Source organism: Giraffa tippelskirchi, chromosome 12 (assembly GCF_054371585.1).
Source record: "Giraffa tippelskirchi isolate mGirTip1 chromosome 12, T2T-mGirTip1v1.2.pri, whole genome shotgun sequence".
NCBI classification, from domain to species: domain Eukaryota; kingdom Metazoa; phylum Chordata; class Mammalia; order Artiodactyla; family Giraffidae; genus Giraffa; species Giraffa tippelskirchi.
The window spans coordinates 32,632,092-32,652,171 of NC_137286.1; the positions used below are offsets into that span (position 1 = coordinate 32,632,092).

A 20,080-nucleotide genomic window follows, 5' to 3' on the forward strand; every position below is an offset into this window, starting at 1 on the left:
CTCTGCAGATGTTAATATCATTATTATTTAAATGCTGTTCATTTATAAAATGTTTAATACAAGTCACAGTCAGCCAAACCTCCTTGGAAGTACCACTGAATTATGGAAATGGAGGTTCCTACTCATCTCAGGAAGCAGAATGGTATGTACATGGTTCAGAGCAACTTTAGGACTGAGAAGGAACCCTGCCATCTGGGAACCAAGCTTTCATATGACTTTTCTTGTCTTTTGTTTGTATGGTAAAAGAGTTCTTGTGGTAGAGATGCTGAGCAATGAAGATTGGAAGTAGAAAAGGGAAAGAAAAAACATCTGATGAATCCTATAGATTGGTATCTAAAAAAATTAATACTGGACCAGACTTAAGTGAACCTTAAAAATATTTTTGTTAAAAAAGATTAATACTGTAGACAAGAATAGAATAAGGACTGTTTCCTCAAGGAGTAAATTATTATTGAATACTTTGATGATACAATATGAAGGTTACTAATGTTCCTGGCCTATTAACAGTTTCATATACTCGATCTCCCTGCCAGTATTTTGAGTTTATCTTATTAAAACCCAAATCCATTTTTTTTCACAATTAGCTCTCCTTTCAGTTAGCTTGGATAAATGGGGCTTTATTGTACAGTTATTCTTCCATGGTTAGATTGATTATAGAATACAAGTAGTCCACGCAAAACTATTACCAGATTTCAGTCTCAAAAGAGTGTCCTGGGATGACCATGTTTCCTCAGCTCTGAGTACAGATTGCCATAGGTTTATCAATCATTTATTTTTGAGATGATTTTCCTGCCTTCTCCAAATAGGATGAGCATTTTACATTTCAAATACGTACATATGTATTTGATGTAGGAAGTAGCTGATGAAAAATTCTACTTAAATTGGCTCTTTACTAGCTGTAGGATTAAGAGTTTTGATTACCAAGATACAACCTGAAGTCTAGGATGATATAAAGAAATGATAGTTGTTGGTGTGGTCTCTGTGCTTTAAAAAAAAAAAAAGAAAACTTTCCTCCTCTCCTTTCTCTTCTGCTGTTGCTTTTCAATATACCATATTCTTTTTTCCCTCATTTTCCTATACATATAAATTTCTTTTAATTGTGTTCAAACAGTAACTGAATACAATGTTAGCACTTTATCTCAACTTGCTTTCTGAGCAAAGTCTTCTCAGTTACTTAACATAAAATATGCCAGCATAATATTTTTTTAAAGCACATATTGAGTGGAACTGATGTGAATGCAACATCAGTGAAGACTGGTCTTTGCTCTATTCTCAGAGAGTATAATTCAAACAGTAGTTGACATTATTTGCAGAGGTTGACAGCCTTCTCTCAGACTGTTTGCATAAATTTAGGTATTAATATGCTTCCTGCCTATTTAGAGAGAATTACTGTTCTGTCTGCTTCAGGAGACTGTTTTATTTACAGATTTAACTCAGCACAATATCATGGGCCCCAACTTTTGAGTTAAGCATCCTTCTTTTCAATGCACACCTTGATTTAATGAGCATGTGTTCACCTTGCTCTGATCAGCACACTTAGCTGCACACTGCAAATATACAAAGATCCAAGTGTCTCCTAGGAGACTCAAGACACTTAGCCCTAAGATAACAGAGAAGGAGACATGCAAACAAATGGGTGGGATTGTGCAATTTTTCCAAAGTTCCTAGGGAGCAGATGTGGTCTTATGGAGGTGGAGGGACAAACATCCATTGAGCACCTGCAGGTACTTTGTATACATCTTCATTTCCACAACTGAGGTAGATGTTATAGATAAGGAAACTTAAGATCAGAGAATGTAAATCACTCCCTGAAAGGCATTCTGCCAATTTGTCATCAGTGCATGCGCATAGCATGCACTCAATATAGCATGCACTAAAATGAATAGTTTTCAACCCTGAATGAGTCAGGGAAGCAATTTTCTGCATGCAACAAGATCCTCAAAAAACATGTATGTCCTTTAAACCAGCAGTTTAATCGCTAGAAATTATCAGATATGGACAAAGGTTGGTGTGTGTATGTAAGTGCAAGAAAGTAGCTGTAGCCTCATCTTAAAAAATAAAACTTTCCAAATAATTAGTGATACTGAACATTTTTCATGTACCTGCTGACCATCTGTATGTCTTCTGTGGAAAAATGTCTATTCAGAACTTCTGCCCATTTTTAAATCAGAATGTTTGTTTTTTATCATTATCAAGTTGTATGAGTTCTTTACATATTTTCTGTATTAACCCCTTATCAGATATATGATTTGCAAACATCTTTTCCATTCAGTAAATTATCTTTGTGGAGTTTTTTTTTTTTTTCTGATGACTTCCTTTGCTGTGCAGAAGCTTTTTGGTTTGATGTAGTCCCATTTAATTTTGCTTTTGTTTCCTTTGCCTGAGGAGATATATCCAAAAAAATATTGCTAAGACCGATGTTAAAAGAACATACTATGTTTTCTTTCTAGGTGTTTTATGTTTCAGGTCTTACATTCAAGTCTTTAATCCATTTTGAGTTGATTTTTGTTTATGGTAGAATATAGTGGTCTAGTTTCCATTTTTTGCATGTGGCTGTCTAGTTTTCCCAGCACCGTTTATATGAAGAGACTGTCATTTCTCTGTTGCATGTTCTCTGTTGTATAATAAGTTGTTCACGTATGTATGGATTTGTTTCTGGACTCTCAGTTTCCTTCCAATGATCTGTATGTCTGTTTTCCTACCAATACCATACTGTTTCAATTACTATAGCTTTGCAGTATAATTTTAAATCGGGGCCTGGGATACCCCCAGGTTTGTTCTTTGTTTTTAGAATTTATTTGGCCATCTGGGGTCTTTTGTGGTTCCATACAAACTTTAGAAATTTTTTTGTTCTGTTTATGTGAAATATGCCATTGGGATTGCATTTAACCTGTAAATCCCTCTAGGTGATGGCTTTTTTAACGGTGTAGTTCTTCCAGTCCCTGAGCATGGAGTATCTTTCCTTGTCTGTATCTTCAGTTTCTTTCAAAAGAGTCTTACAGTTTTCAATGTATTGATCTTTTACTGCCTTTGTTAAACTTATTCTGAGGTATTTTATTCTTTCTGTTGGCAATGGTAAGAGGTAAATGGGCTTGTTTTTCTTAATTCTACTAGTTACTTAGGAAAATTTAAATTAAAATCACAGTGAGATATCTCATGCCCATTAGAATGGTTATTTTCAAAGAGGTGAGAAATAAAGTGTTAGAGAAGGAGTGGAGAAAAGGAGACCTTTATGGATTGCTGTTGTTTGTAAATTGGTGTAGTCACTATGGAAAAAAATATGGAGAATTCTCAAAAAATTAAGAATAAACTACCATATGATCCAGCTATTCCATTTCTGGATATTTATCTGAAGAATATGAAAACACTAATTCAAAAAGATATATGCACTCCTATGTTCATTGCAGAATTATTTATAAAAGCCAAGATATGGTGAATAAATGGATAAAAAGATACGGGTGGGGGGGTGTGTAGACAATGGAACTCAGCTATAAAAAAATGAAATCTTGCCATTTATGACAACACATATGGACCTTAAAGGTATTACACTAAGTGAAATAAGTCATAGAAATACAGATACAATATAATTTCATTCTTATGTGGAATATTTAAGTTAAATTTTTTAAAAAAAATAAATGAACAAAACGAAAACAAAGAACAGAGTAGAGGGTGAGGAAGGTGAAACAGATAAAGGGGGTCCTCTCTATGGTGACACATGGAGAGTAAACTTGATGATGAGCACATTGCCCTGTATACCGAAGTTATAATAGTGTGCATGTGAAACATGAATAAATACATAAGGAAGGAAGGAAAGAGCAAACAGTTTTGGACATGTACTCAATATCAAAAAGGGAAACAGTTGAATAAATTACAACAGTGTTATGTAGCCATTACAAATAGTATTTTCAAATAATTTTTTATGACATGAGAAAGTATCCACAATAGGATATAGTACTAAACATACAGTGTGGTCTCAACCCTGGTTTAGAAAAATATATACAGAAAAATTACCAGAACAAAATGTACCGCAAATGTAAATGTGGTTATCTCTAAGGAATTGAATATTACACGATTTTATTGCCTTTTTATAGTAATATGTATTCTAAATTTTCTATAGTAAGTTTTTTTTTTAGCTTGTAATAAGAAGATGTTTTCTTTTGTACTGTGGATTTAAGAAATGCTTTAGGAACTGCTTCACTGAAGTCTCCATTCCATACAGTTAATGCAGACTGTATTACTAACCTCAGATACAAGAACATTCCCGTGGAGAGCAGTATAACAGTAAGTCAGAAAACAGGCTCTGGAGCTGGGCTTCCTGGTTGCAAAACCTAGCTCTGCTCTTCACTTACTGTGTGATCCTTGGGGCATTGGTCACCTTCTCTGTGTCCATTGGTGCTCCCATCTATAAAAATGGGATCAATGATGTGCTATCATGTAAGGTTGCTGTGAGGAACAGATTTTAGTAAGTGCATAGAGCATAGTAAGTGTTCAGTCAACTGTAATTTATGCATTGGATTTAAAAGCTATTGCTATTTTTATACCTTATAGTTGTTTATTTTAAAGCTGGTAACAACAGATTTTTTCTGTAAACTCGCTCTTTACTATAGCAGAAGCATTCCCCTTTTTGCATTTTGTTGTTGACTTAATTCACTGAACTCTTGACACCACCTCTAGATGAGACAGTTGGCTGCATTAGACACAGACTAAATCCTTAGTCATTTGGCAAGTTTAGGATTTTAGGACCTAGTTATATCATGTAACAGCATCAATCATGTGTCCAAGCTTCTGCTAAGCCATAGAGAAATTATTAGAAGGGTGATATATTTTTCCTGCTCTAAGTTAGCCAGCATTTTTGAGTGTCTCCTATATTCTGTGAATACAGAAGTGAGAAAGGCCCCTGCTTCAAGGAGCTCACAGTAGATACCCAGCAATTACATGCATTATAATAAATGCACCGTTTGAAATAGACACAGTCTTATAATGTGTATTTTGGGGCAACAATGATTTAGGGTGGGCTAGACATGACAAGCTTTCCTAGGAAAGAGCTCTGAAGTGTATTGAAGCATATAGAAGTAAGTGGGAAGGCTAAGGTGAGAAGCAGCGGTAGCAGTAAGCACGAAAGCATACAGGTAAAAGACGCATGATACATCTGTGAAAATTTAGGTAACTTGGCAAGGCATGAGATTGGGGATTGCTAGATAGGAGAAAAAATGAATGAGATTCTAAGAGATGAGCTGAAAGAGATCGGCAGGGCAGAGGTCTCATTTTTATCTTGGAATCAGTGAGAAGATGGTAACAAATTTGCCTTTTTAAAAGTTTTCAGAAGAAATGTGTGGAAGATGGATCAGAATAGGTGTGGGGACACCTAAGGAGAGAAGGCTGTTGCTGCAATTCCGAAGGCAAGAGGGACTGGATCAATATACAGAGATAAAGAAGATAGCAAAGAGGGCAGAGAGTAACAAGCTGGACAGCAAATGACCTTTAGCTATGTATGGTAAAAGCCAGAGAGAAATCCGGACTCCACTCCCAGATTTCTGACTTGAGGAGCACGCTGGGCAGAATAGTGGGGTTACTGACTGAGCAGGGGACCCCAAAGGGAAAGCAGGTGTGATAATGGGGTCAGGTGTAGACATACTATAAATTCAAGATGACTTTGGGTGACTCACCTGGAGTTGCCTGGTAAGAAAACATGGATCTGGAGTCTCAGCAGCACAACCTAGGGAAAAAAAAATAAACAACACAGAAATTTGGTCATTGAAGCTGTGAACTGAGTAAAACTGTCCCCGGGAGAGTCTGCAGAAAGAGAAAGAGAAGAGGGCCAAGGACAGAACCCTGGGGTTATAGCATTTGCAAGTCCTCAGAGAGAAGAGAGTAAGAAAGCAGGAGGAAGATTGAAGATTCAGGAAACCTAGAGAAGGAAGATTAAAAATTTAGGGTATGATCAGCAGGGTCAAAGGGTGCCCTGAGGGAACTGATAATCCAGCCGGGAAGTCACTGCATCTACAGGTGAAGAAATGAGGTGGAAGAATTGCCCATGACTGTACTTAACCAGTCACCTAGAAGGATGGAGACAGTTCTTAGGAAGTTGAGAGTGGAATTGACCTCAAGCTAGAGAAAGGCGATGGGACTTCACCAAGCCTGGAATACAGGTAGAATTGAAGCCAGGAGAGGGCATTTCAGCTGGGGTGATGAGATTTTTCAAATCCATCCTTGTGGCTGAAAATAACTGAAGGTGGATTTTTTTTATTGATAGTGGTCGGCAGTGTCATCACTGAATAATGAAGACAGCATTTGGTTCTCTTTTAGTTATAACACCTGCTGGTTAAACAGTATCATATAAAACCAGGTGCAGTGTTGACCTGATATCTCGTACAAAATTAAGGAAGTCATGACAGGAAAGCACTACGGCTTCTGCAGAGCAGATTCATTCAAGGGGAGTCTCATTTTGAGAGCATCATGAGGGTCAGTTTGATGGGAAAAAACTATCCAATATGGTTATATACCCTCTTAAATTTTTGGTGCCTAGTGTTATTCGCTCAGTCGTGTCCAACTCTTTGCGACCCCATGGACTGTAGCCTGTCAGGCTCCTCTGTCCATAGAATTCTTCAGGCAAGAATATTGGAGTGGGTTGCCATTCCCTTCTCCAGGGGATCTTCCTGATCCAGGGATTGAACCTGTGTCTCCTGAATTACCAGCAAATTCTTTATCATCTGAGCCGCCAGGGAAGCCCCCTACCAAAGTTTTGGTAGCTGATTCTAAAAGTCCCTTTGGTTTAATGCAGCTGTTCCTGGCTATGACGTTTCAGATGCCCCGCCTCATCTTTTCTCTAGCTTCTGGTTGCTAAGCTGTGGGCATGCAGAAGGAAGGGAAGGAGATTTTCTTGTGCCCCCTCCCCAATCCCTCTGCACCTTCAGTTCTTTCTCCATCTTCCCATTCCATATCTTTGGCCTGTTCTTGCTAGGGAACACCTGGCTTGCAATGCAGCTTAGGTAATAACTCTTCATTTACCAAAAGGAATATCTTTACGACAGAAACAGTCAGGTGTTACCTTGGGAAATAACTTGTCACAACCTATCTATGCTGGTCTGCTCACAACTCTGTCATAGTGATGGTTTTCTGTGACTGATGCCATACCTGCAAAGAGGAAGGTACAGAATGAGGAGAAGTCATTGGGAAACCAGGATCTAGTGCTCATTGTCACTTCCCTAGTGATATGATCTCATGGAATTCACTGAACCTCACCTAGCTTCAGCCTTCTCGGTAAAATTTTTGTAACAATCAAATGAGATAATATTCGTAAAGATGCATTATGATTGCAAATGCTATTGAGATATTAAGCAGTGGCGAAAGTATTAGTCACTCAGTCGTGTCTGACTCTTTGCGACCCCATAAACTATAGCCCAGCAGCCTCCTCTGTGGAGTTCTCCAGACAAGAATACTGGAGTGGATTGCCATTCCCTTTTCCAGGGGATCTTCCTGACCCAGGGATCAAACCCAGGACTCGTGCAGTTGCAGGCAGATTCTTTACCACCTGAACCACCAGGGAAGCCCAGGGCTATAATCATAACCATGATATGAAAACAAAGGGAAACCAGATTTCTCCTCTTAAATCTGTTCTGAAGACCTCAGCCTTCCATTCCAACCCAGTATTTAATCAGTTTCTCCAGAGCCACATCTCTTCTGGTCCCTACTAATCTGTGCTGACGTATCTTGGCTCCTGCAGCGGGTGATGCATCTGAGTAGCAGTAAGTTAACTCCATTCTCCTCCCCTTAGTGCATGGTGGAAGCCCTTGAAATCCACCCTGAAAGAAGAAAAATGGAAAACAATTTACAAAGTGCTTCCTCTGGGCCAGGCACTTTCTTTGCCTGAGATCCTTTTCCATAAACCACAGGCTGTTCCCACAGAGAAATTAGGAAGCCTTTGCAGTTGAGACCCGTGGAAATTACATTTCTATTAAAAGCTGTCTGTGGCTCAATGTATCCATCCCAGATACAAAGTTAAATGATGTAATAAACTTATTCAAAGTCATAAAGCGATTACATAAAATGCCATCTAAATATCTTCCATTCACTGTTAACAAAATACAGCTATAAATCTCCTTTGGTTGTAATTTTGCAAGTTGCTAGGTCTCAGTGGGTTACACATCTGCCAGTTCTTCACTGTTGAATTCTCTTTTCTAGTCCTGGTACGTGGGACATCAGGGATGCATAACCATCTGAAATGTGATGATGTTTTCAACTTTCTCAGTGTCATCACTCATGAGTCTGGGAGTGCTAAGTCCCTTCTAGTACAGGTTGCCCTCAGTTTTCTACTTGCTGGCTCTGCGCAGTGCTGAGGCCCCATATTTCATATACTTGAGATAGAGGCAAAGGAGGACCAACCAACCAGGCCATGGCTCGGGATTCAAGGTTGGGAACTGACATACCTCCTGTGAACTCCGATCCACAGCTTCTTGCATGGGGCCGTACATTTAGGGAGGAAGGGGTAAAATGGAAGGGACGAGTTGAAAGGAATACAGAGCATCGTATCTAGAGACATTCTGGACCCCCAGTTTTCCTATGGTGGTTCATTTAAACCCAGCTCAACAGGAAATGCTCATACAATCCAGACAGGTCTCACTGAATTTGCCACATTCTCTGAACTTGTTAGGATTTCCATCAGTTCCTAAATCCAGATGGACCCCATCCTTCTGAGTCCCACCAGACAGAATAGAATGGAAATGAATGCTGTCAGCGTCAGCGTGCAGAGAAGCCTTCAGCACTTGCCCAGGTCCTGCAGGCAGTGGGTAGTCTTCCTCCAAATGCGTCAGTTAGACCGAGTCAGAAGGAAAGCCGGCTCGTTCCATAGACCCTCAAAGCCTTTCCAGAGTCTGACCCACCTTGCTTGCTTCCCCAGGTGGTGCTAGTGGTAAAGAATCCGCCTGCCAATGCAGGAGACAAGAGAGACATGGGTTCAATCCCTGGGTGGGGAAGATCCCCCTGGAGGAGAGCATGGCAACCCACTCCAGCGTTCTTGCCTGGAGAATCCCATGGACAGAGGAGCCTGGCGGGCTACACATGGGGTCGCAAAGAGTTGGACACGACGGAAACAACTTAGCACCCGTGGAGGGGATACTGTCATTGCAGGTCAGCCGAGTTAGTTTCTGATGCTTTTGCTGTCCTCTTTCAGGTAACAGCATCCTCCATTCAGCAGCTGACAGCGTGACCAGCGCAGTACAGAAAGCGAGCCAGGCCTTGAACGAGCGCGGGGAGCGGTTAGGCCGTGCGGAAGAGAAGACGGAAGACATGAAGAACAGCGCCCAGCAGTTTGCGGAAACCGCACACAAGGTGGGTCTCTCAGCGCAACGGAGCGCTCAGCTCGGGCTGGTCAGGGAGCTTCGGGGCCCAAAACTTTCTATCAATATGTTTGCCATGGTGAGGTACAAAATCGCACCTTTTTTTCTTTTTTTGCCCCTATGTACAATTTCCTTCTGCTCCTTCATAAGTTGTGTGCGCGGCGGAAGAGTTCTTTTATGTGTTTGGTTATCTCCTTTCCGCTGGCTTCATCCCTGACTCTGGCCCCGTATCTCTGGGAATTGTGGACCATCTTTAGGTCCTACCCAGAAGTTTAAGGCTCTAGTTTCAGGGAACAGGGTGGAGGTGGAGGTGGGGGTGGGGGGTGGCAGGTCTAAGAATATCCCTCATCCGTTGGCTAGGGCTTCAACGAGGACTGTGGGATCTTGTGCTTACTTTTCCATGCTGTTCCTTTCTGGTCACGAGCCTAGCATCCTGTGTTCTTATCTCTTTACCACATACAAAGCAAACTCTAGTCCCAGGGCACCTCAGGGCTGGCGTCCGCTACAGCGGGGACTTGGACCTCCAAGGCTGACTGGTACAGAGCTGCCTGCAAAATGTCCACTTGTCTCTGGTTGCAGAGAATGGCCTTTCCCACATACCCCCGGTATGCACATTCACACGTGCACTAAAGATGATGCGCCTTTCAGAAAGGGAAGTTGTTATTGGCAGCCAGCTATCTAAGGCAGTCACAAACGGCAGGAAAGAAAGGCCCTGTTGGTCAGGTGATAAAGAGGATTTATTACTGTTCTTGTGCTTTGGATCAAAGGGCAGTTCTTTTCTGGCTGGTGATTTGAATTTAGGTTTCCAGAAACTACGTCTGCTGATAATGGTGGCGTGTCAGAGGCATGATCTGGCCTTTCAAGATAGGCTTTTCAGGTGACCTTTGTGGGGAGAAAAAAATGAACTTGCTTCAAAAGAAAAGCCCACTTTTGCTGAGAAAACAGAAATGGACAACCTGAAAAGTAACAGGAACCATCTCCCCAGCTAGGCTGGGCTGGCCCCTTCCCAAAGCTTAAGCCCAGGCCCCACCGTGGATCCAGATCCGTGTGGCTGCATCTTGCCTTCCCTTGCATCCCCTTTGCACAGACCTGTCTTGTGGCGTCACGACAGCGTCTTACTGTTCTGCAGCCTTAGGGGGCCATTTGGAGTTCAAACCTGGCTGAAAATGCAGGCAGCCCTGCTAGGGGCCAGAGCCTGGTTTGCCACGGCTGTCACAGAGGAAACGAGCTCAGAATTATGGTTCCTTTCACCCCTTCTGCAGCCTTCATAATAGAGAAATAATGATGGAGTGGAGAAGCTAGAATTTCCCACCCAACTGCATTTATAGCAACAGCAACTGTAGTGATTTAAGGGAGGGAAGGACAGTGCAAGTCTGGGGAAACACGTAAACGGTTGATTCGGGGAAGAAAAGGCTAAAGGGAATTATTTTTTAATTGTCTTCAACTGTGGGTAGGGTGATATTGTAGCACTGCTCTCGTGTCTTGCCCTACAGAAAAGAGCACTCAATAGTGCACTGATAACATTCTGCTAAAATAAGAGTTAAGGTTAATGATTAGACCATGAACCAGGTTACCAAGGAAGTCTGTGAAATCGCTCTTCCTAACGCAGAGTAGACAATACCTGGAGGTCACCCGTGTCAGTACCCCCCTCAGAGAAGGCCGTGCAGACGTGGGGTTGGATAACCTAAGCAGATGGCTGGAATTCTTGGCCCTGCTCACCCGGTTTCCCTGATACTGTGGCCAAGTGTGCGAGGTGGTTGGGAAGGCAGTAAGGTATGTAGTTAACATCTGCTGTTTAATTTACCACCTCAGTGACCCTGGGCAGGGGCTTAATTTCTCTAAGCCCCCGTTTCCTCATCAGTAAGAACTGCTAACTAATAATAGTGCCTTTCTCCTAAAGTGTTGAGAGAATTGAATGCATTCAAACCTATAAATCGGTTAGCACAGTACCCGGTGCATATAAATCTTAATTGATATTAATTATAATTGTTTCCATAAAAATGGTTTCTGCTGAGCCTGCTCTAATCCTTTGTCGCATGATGAGCACTGTCGCGGGGGTTGCAGAAATGTGACTGAGGACCCCAGCCCAGGGATGCGGAGGGACTGGTGGTGAAGATCTGTGCCCTCCAGTGTGGGGTGGGAGGGCCTCCTGCTGAATGCCAACACTTTCTAAACACAGAGCAGCCCTTAAGAAGGGGACCTGTCTGTCAGAACAGAAACTGATTAGGCCACCAAAGGCACAGGGGTCTCTGGCTTTGGCCACTGGGGGGATTGGCACCAGCTCGTTACTTTCTAAACACAGAGCAGCCCTTAAGAAGGGGACCTGTCTGTCAGAACAGAAACTGATTAGGCCACCAAAGGCACAGGGGTCTCTGGCTTTGGCCACTGGGGGGATTGGCACCAGCTCGTTACCTGCTTCTGTGGAGAAGATGCAGTAGCGGGGCAGGCTCCACTTACTTTGGTTTCCCCTTCTGTGAGTGGTGTAAGGGTAGGGGGAAGGGCTGCTAGTGTCTGTTAGTGTGCTTGAGGGAGTGTGAGAGACACTATTCTAACCAGACTTGCAGTTTTCTAAAACTGGGGATGTGTGCTGATGAATCACTGGCATTGGCGGGATTCCTAACGAGGAGGTTGACCTCTTTAGATAAGGTGGCTATTTTCCCAGGGACTAGGACTCCTGATTTGTCCCATGGCGTAGGCTGACCATGAAGATGTCATTTTGCTGGCCGAGCCTCTGCCAGGCCTGCTGGTGAGGAGAGGTAAGAGGTGGAACCCAGGCCTTCCACCACCCCAAACGTGGCTGTGTTGACTCAGAAAGTATAGGCTGTGTTTAGAAGTCAAGACAGAGTGCTCACGTCAGAACCCTGACAAGAAAGGCAGTTCTGGGTGAGCATTCCTCTGGGCTCCCTGGTTGAACAAGGGCATGCCACCTAGGCTAGAGAGGAGGGCACACTTTCTAGATGGACTGCAAAAGAAGAGCATCTCTGGCTTTTTTGGCTTACCCAGGTACATTAGAGAGTGGATCACCTTTGCAGGACCCTGCCATCAAGATACGTGGGTGCTTGCCTCCTGTAGAGACGATGGAAATGCTTCTGCATCCCTCTGTTCCCCCAGCTCTGTTCAGCCTGGCTTGGGGAAGCGCAGTTCCTTTCTGAGCTATGAGCTTGACACAGCCTCGGACCTTAGGAAAGTCCAGCTCAGCCACAAAGCAGGCCTGCTCACTCCCTGCCACTTCAGAAAGCACAACAGTGCAGTCTGTGCAGTGCTTTGATGCCCGCCTTGGCTGGTGAGTCAGCAGGCAAGAGCGATACCCACACCTAGGCATCCTCAGATGACATTTCCTGCAGAAAATTTCCCGCCCTGTTCTGCACAGGCCCACATTGGTGGGGGAGCAAGTGGTAAGTGGTATTTCCCTCCCTGGCAGGGAATGACTGTCTCTGTCCCTACTCCAGTCATCTGCTCCCTGCGCGTCTGAGCCAGAAGGGACCTCAAGAGTCCAGGCCTCCTAAAGAATCCCCCTGTATGGGCTTCCCTGGTGGCTCAGATGGTAAAGAATCTGCCTGCAATGCAGGACGTCCGGGTTCAATCCCCAGGAGAAGGGAATGGCTACCCATTTCGGTATTGTTGCCTGGAGAATCCCATGGACAGAGGAGCCTGAGAGGCTACAGTTCATGGGATTGCAAAGAGTTGGACACGATTGAGGGACTAACACTTTCACTTTTCCTGTATGAGTAACAGTATTTTCTATTATTATTACGGTTATCATTATTATTTAGATGGAGTCATTTATACAGCTTTTTTTTTTTAACACAGCTTTGAACGAGAAAGCTTTCCATGAGATAAGAAAACAGTATAGCGAAAGGAAATTTTTAACTTACCTTCTACATTACTTCATAAGCATTTGAGTTGGAGATATTTATAGACACGGGCTTCCCTTTTGTGGCTTAGCTGGTAAAGAATTCTCCTGCAATGCGGGAGACCGGGGTTCTATCCTTGGGTTGGGAAGATCCCCTGGAGAAGGGAAAGGCTACCCACTCCAGTAGTCTGGCCTGGAGAATTCCATGGGCTGTATAGTTCATGGGGTCGCAAAGAGTTGGACACAATTGAGCAACTTCACTTTTCAGTTTCATAGACACGAGGAAACTGAGGGACAGAGCACTTGTGACTTTAGAGCTAAAGGTCATAAGCACATTTGTGCTTATGGAAAGCACCTGCCTTCCATATTCTGAAGTTTCTAACTCCCAGGAAATTAAAGAAAAAAAACAAAATGAGGTAGAATGAAAGTGATGCCACTTTCTGCAGAAATATCTCAAACAGCAAAACGTCCAAACCAGCTGTATTTCTGTGAAACTGAGTTGGCACAGCCCTGCCTGGTTGGGGCTCCCCTTAGCGCCAACCCCAGCTGCACAGGAGAGGTAACCAGGCTGGTGTGAGTAGCAGCACGCTTGCTGCTGAGGATGAATGACTGAGTAAATTGGCACAAGCCCATTAGCAGAAGGTTAATAGCTCCGTGAACAACAAGACAGCAGCTCTGATCAAATATTTATGGTTGGTATTCATTATGCACAACACTTAACAGCTCTGTGTTGATTTGAATGATTCGCGTTGCTAAATAATGTATTAAAACTAGAGACAGAGCAAGAAGTGGAGACCTTACAGTGGAGGGGCTCAGAAGGCGGCTGGGAAGTGGGATGGATCAGAGGAAGAGTCCTGGATCTGCCATTTCTACCCACCATATTTCCTGGACTATCAACTCATGGAGGTCAGGAGTTAGGAGCCACCACCATCCTTCTTGGCAAAAACCCACAGCACTTAGCACGGCAGCCTGGACACACTCAGGGCTTCACAACCACTGTCTGACGGTTGATGTGCTGTTGGCATCAGCACTGCAAAAGGTCCGTAGGGGCTTCACTTAGGCTGGCTTCACCGGACACAGGTACCTGAAGCTCTCTGAGCCGAGGTTTCCCAAGTAGAGACTGTGTTAGTCACTCAGTCATGTCCGATTCTTTGCGACCCCATGGACTGTAGCTCAGCAAGCTCCTCTGTCCATGGGATACTCTAGGCAAGAATACTGCAGTGGGTTGCCATTTGCTTCTCCAGGGGATCATCCCGATCCAAGGATCGAACATGGGTCTCCCGCATTGCAGGCAGATACTTGACTGTCTGAGCCACCAGGGAAGCCCCCTGGCAGAAATTAATTTAACAATGTAACTACCTCCAGTCCAGCTCCAACCTCAGGGATTAATCCCTAATATCAAACTCTATAGACACCCAAGGAACTACAATTCAGCTTCCACCCTGCCTTCTGCTTCACATCAGTGTACCAGCTCCTTGGAAAGGATCTGGCTAAGGAAGGCAACGTCAGATTTAATTTTATGTTTTGTACCTGCATACATTTCCTTAAATACATCATCATGGGCTCCAGTTGGGCTTGGGAAACTATTGAATGATACAGTGGTATTTGGTGTTTCCATTTATAAAGATCTAACATTTCAATGAACCACATTTTTCAAATACCAGAGGGAGCAGTAAGTCAAGGTTTGAATTTGATCTATTGTTGAGCACTGGTTGGTTACGCAGTCTTAATTGTCAAGTGCCTCGAACCCGGTTGAACGTCCAGGATATTACGTGGATTATTACAGATTGTTTCTCTACAGTTGGTGATTTTTAATACTTTAAGATGTCAGTAAATACTTACAACTGAAGAGTGGTCTTCCTGGATAACTAGTAACCTGGAAGCCCAGACACCTTTGTTGCTATGCTAGGGTGGGCCCCTCATTCTGCCTATACTTTGCCTCTTCCGTTTGTTCCTTCAGTGGCAGGAAGGAATGCCATAGAGCACCCCCCTCCCTGGACACCTGCAGCAACGAGAATGCTGTACGGAAGAGTCACAGCTGCAGTGCTCGCTGGATGGTGTGGGCAACCTTACCCGTTTCCTTGGTGCCACTGTGAACAGTAGTGGTGACCTGCCGCAGCAAATAAAATACCGGTGCTGCTGCTCAGCGTGCATTTGGGAAGGAAGCAGCCAGTGAACTCTCCCCACTGCTGATAACATCTCACATTTGTCCCTTTCTCTCCTTAGCTCGCAATGAAGCACAAATGTTGAGAAACTGCCTCTCCCAGAGACCTCTTAAGAGAAACTGAAGTTTGTTCAGCAGTTTTTACAAGAAACTCCGGACCTCTGCTTGCTTCTCCACCCCCCAACCCCCAGCAAAATATGGACATTTAGATCGTTTTTTCCTTTTCAGATGTTAATATGAGAGAAAAGATGGTGTGTTTATATTAATACATTTCCCTAGTAATCTTGCTAAGAAATGCTGCATAATATCAGCTTCATTTTTTTCTGACTGTGTGTATGCGTGTGTTCGTATGTGTTTTTTTTAAGTTTTTTTTTTTTTGGTAGTTTGAATATGAAATTTGGACCAAATGATATATTGAGCTAGGTCTAAACTGTTTTGTTTTTTTTTTCCTGATATTAAGCAGGAAGATATTTTAATGTGACATTAGATGCTATTGTTCCTGGTTGGACATAAAAGTCAAGCAGGTTGGTTTTACTCAGGCTCCTAGCTACTCTTATTTTGAAGGTTAAGATTCTATATCCTGTGACATAAATCTGATATGGAAAACAATTGGATTTATCAGGAGAAACAGCAGTCTTTGATTTTGCTTTTTGAAGAGTAATTTTCTGCATGAGCCATCACCAGCATTCAAAAAAACAAATAAGAATCACAGATAAAAATCTAGTTTCTGAGCTACAGTTTAAATTCTTCCACTACTTGTTTCCAGGCTGATTATTTAGAATTACCGTATGAAAGATAAAAATTTGAGATTAAAGACCTAAGGAAAAGCCTATTTAAAAACTAATGTGAATTCATGAACATTTCTTTGTTGTTGTCCCAAATTATGGTAGCTGGTTTTGAAAAGAGCTTGGATTTTTATCAAGAATTGATTTGTCCAGGTAAAGGTCTGTGTAAATGATAACGTGAAAAGATAATACATTTAAAGTTTTTTTTCTTTCCTTTTCACAAAATCATACCTGTTTAGAGATGCCCTCACGATGTCCTTAGGAAATGGCCTTCAGTTCTCAATATATGATTTTTGGAGGCTTTGATGTTGCTACTTCTATTTATTTAATGTAATTTGAAAGTGCAGGCTTCTAGACAAATTGCATTTCATGGCAATTGCAACTTGCCGCAACTGACATAGAACAGTATAGTCATGAAGCCTTTACATTGTAGTCAGAATGAATGAAGTTGGTTCATTATAGCTCCTGATTTTGTATCACTTAACATGGACCCAGATTTTCAGTCTGAGAGTTCAGTTTCTTAGGGGGTTAAAATGCTAAATATAAAAGCTGTTCTTTGTCTTTCTGAAAGAAGGAAGCAAGCCGGACATCCCAGATACATTCTCAGCCTCCTGCTGTGATGCATTGATTTTTAAGCTGCCTGGATCATCAGGACCCTTTCTATTCCTTCCTACCTATTGAGCCAACTGAGGCCATGTGTATTGTAGCTTCTACATAGCAGCATGGGATGACTTTGGGATTATTTATGCTGATTTAAATAGCTTAAGTTCTCCTGCTAAAGCTTTCCCAGGGAGATAGAAAATCGGGCTATTGGGGAGGAAATGATCTTAGTCAGTATGTGTCAAAGGGAGATGAGATTTGCCAGAGAAGAATTTCTGAATCCTCTTAGGGAAACGATCCAGTTTAAGGAAATTCTCTGTAGAATTTATAGGGTAAACTATATAAGTTTACTATAATATTTTGTACTTTTCTTTTGGTGTCTTCAAACTTTAAAGAAGCAAGGAACTTATTATCTGGTGAGTACTATTAGAAGCATTTATAATTTCTAAGAAAAGCTGAAAATATCACACCAAATAGGTTTTCTTTGCAGACCTCCATTTAGTAAAAGCATGCGCGGGCACACATATACATCTTCCCAAATTGAATGCTAGCTTCAGAGATAGATAGTTGATATAAATAATTAGAAGAGTAAATCTCAAGCCCCTGACAATCAGCCAAACGCAAAAATAAAATTTGTTGCCAAGTATTTAACAACAGTGTTTGTGAAGCTGCTTCTGAAGTAGCAGAGGGTGAGGTCATCAGTGTACTGTGCAATGTGAGGGGTTTCTTCCTCTCTGGTAAACCTGTGATAGTTATCCTTCATAAATACAAGTATTCCACATCTTCCCCTCTTTCCTCACTCTCTGATTATCCTTTTAAACTTCAGTCTTTTGGAAGACATCCTGATTTGAAGAAAGTCTATCTGCACCATTACCAGCTTCCTCCACTGATTTGCCTCCAGGCTGTGGTCATGCCCTTCACCTCCCTGTGTCCAAGGCCTACCTAGGCCTCCACCCGCAGAGAGGGCCAACAGCAACCCCAGTCCCTTTTAGACCTCCTGACTTTGCAGAAAAGCAAGCCTTGTGATGACACACGTGAGGTTCTTTGCTATCCTTTTGTAGAAGGTGCTTCAATACAAAGTATTAATACAACCTAACCTAGAGGAAATTGCTAAAATGACTCACATTATGTGGTACCAATTCATTTGGGACCAGTGCAGTGGCTTGCTAAAAGACATTTAATTTCTTTGGTTTCTGCACTTCACTATTGAGTTTTGGAAATACATTTCTGTGAAGGATTTCTTAGATTGTACTGACAACTCATAAAGAAAAGAGTCTTCCCAGCGCTCTCACTTCTTCCTGGATGTAGCTGTAGTATTCTTCCCTAGTACTATTAGGTACCTAGTACAGGAAGTAGTGATTCAGGTTAATGTTTCATATTAAAGAATGTATTTGTAAAATGTAACAAGAGCAGTAGTTGACTTTTTCTAAGCTCTGGAAAAACAGATTATGTGTTAGACTTAAAATTTCAGTGAGATCTGTCTTAGTACTACTTTTGTGGCTAACAAAGGTTGTGCATTTATGTAAAAATACTTATACAGAATGCCCTCAATAAACAATATTAAAGATAGGTTTCGCTTTCAATTTTTAGAGTTGTAACACTGCTGATGTCTGTTGTACAGTTACTGATTCTCCAGAAGTTCTCTAAGATGTTAAACATAACTTTTGTTCCTTTCAGAGATGAGTAACACCTGCTCTGTGATTCATTATTACAGCAAATTCTAATTTTGTCATTAAATATTTTAACTCTGTGATGAAAGTTCATTTCTCTCAGTTATTTGGGAAATCTCTAAAACACTACCAGATAGATAGGCATCATCACATTTTTGATGCTTATGGGAAGATCTTGCGTGCCTCCAGGAGACTAAGAACTGGGATTAGCATGTGGGTAACATTTCCTCTGGTCATTCCAATGGGAGAACTTGAAATGTAAAAAAAGACTAAAGAGCTAACTAGCCCTAATTTAGACAATAAGCTTCTATCCAGTAAGAGTTAAGGTCTTTTATTTCTTCTCATGGGCAAGCAGTTAAGTAGATTAACTGCTTTCTGCTGATATTAGTGATGTGCTCAAGTCCATATTACCACATGTGGCCTCATTCAGCAGACTATTTTCATGTCCTTTTAAAATGGAAAGAAGACCTGATCAAATTATGTCAGTTTATTTTTATGCAAAAGCAAATGCAGCTTATGACATTGCTCCATTTGTTTTCAAGGGACGTGACTTTGATGATGGCTGGTTTGGCATAGACAGTGCAGCAGGCAGACTGAAATATTTCCTAGGAGAACCACAGGTGGGAGAGAAAGGCTACCACCTCCACTCTCGAGAGAAAAAAAGGGAAGAGAGATGGTTTGGCTAGATGATGACCTGGCTGTAAATTATTATAATTAGGTATTTAAAGGCACTGTTCTTGTGAACTAATTATAAACCCATTTACTTGCAAAGATGATCTTTACTCTTAATATAATTTTTGTTAGCAATTATACCACAACCGACTCAAATTTTATGGGAGAATTAATACAAGTATCTTTTCAATAATGCCTTTCCTCCTTGCTGTCAATGAGAACACGCTTAGGAAAAACTACAGTTGTTCCTTGAATAATGGGTGTGAGTTGCCCAGGTTCACATATATGTGGGTTATTGTTTTGGTTTTTTTTTAATAGCTGCGTAGTACAGTACTACAAGGGGCTTCCCAAGTGGCTCAGTGGTAAAGATTCCACCTGCCAATGCAGGAGATGCAGGCTTAATCCCTGGGGCAGGAAGATCCCCTGGACTAGGAAATGGCAACACACTCCAGTATTCTTGCCTGGGAAATCCCATGGACAGAGCAGCCTGGTGGGCTACAGGCTTGCGATAGAGTTGGACACTACTTAGCAACTAAACAACAACAGTACTACAAGATGCACAACTGACTGAATCCAGATTTAACCAACCACATATGTCAAGTGATGAGCACACTGTAACGTTATAGGCAGATTTTTGATTATTTGGGAAGTGGCTCTGACCATTGCATTGTTCAACTGTGTTGATTTATCAATCATCATCTGCCTAAGCAAGCGGATTGAGGGCAGGGTGAGGTAGAGAGGCAAGGGAGGAGAAACACACCAGAAACAAATGTCTAACAAATGCAAATGTTTCCATATGATTTCCTGATGGTATTCATTCTGTGTGCCTCTTCCCCTGGAGTGGGCAAACCTGGGTGGTAGTGGAACATAAATATGCATATCCACATATGTATACACACAACTGGCATTAGAAATGATCATGCAGCCCAGTTTTCACTGTGGCATTATTCACAATAGCCAAGATGTGGGAGCAACCTAGATGTCCGTTACCAGAGGAATGG

The 20,080-nt window shown here is 42.1% G+C and overlaps 1 protein-coding gene and 1 long non-coding RNA gene across 11 annotated transcripts in view; one reads left to right on the forward strand and one right to left on the reverse strand.

Moving 5' to 3' along the window:
• STXBP6 (syntaxin binding protein 6) overlaps positions 1-18,495 on the forward strand; it is a 257,691-nt gene extending 239,196 nt beyond the window's left edge. For 5 of the 9 annotated variants that reach the window (XM_081551446.1, XM_081551448.1, XM_081551447.1 and 2 more), the window contains 2 exons: positions 9,170-9,327; positions 15,415-18,495. In XM_081551446.1, the coding sequence (XP_081407572.1) occupies positions 9,170-9,327; positions 15,415-15,438 (182 nt within the window). In that variant the 3' untranslated portion in view covers positions 15,439-18,495. Of the gene's footprint in view, positions 1-9,169; positions 11,616-11,642; positions 13,601-15,414 lie in introns of those variants that run through there. The other 4 variants (XR_014071667.1, XR_014071666.1, XR_014071665.1 and 1 more) reach the window with 4 other exon arrangements.
• The window catches only part of LOC145530330 (uncharacterized), a 130,982-nt gene continuing 111,971 nt past the window's right edge, over positions 1,070-20,080 (reverse strand). For both annotated transcript variants that reach the window (XR_014071669.1, XR_014071668.1), the window contains exons 2-4: positions 7,049-7,802; positions 5,667-5,716; positions 1,070-4,402 (exon numbers count right to left, since the gene is read on the reverse strand). This is a non-coding gene — a long non-coding RNA (uncharacterized LOC145530330). The remainder of the gene's footprint in view (positions 4,403-5,666; positions 5,717-7,048; positions 7,803-20,080) is intronic.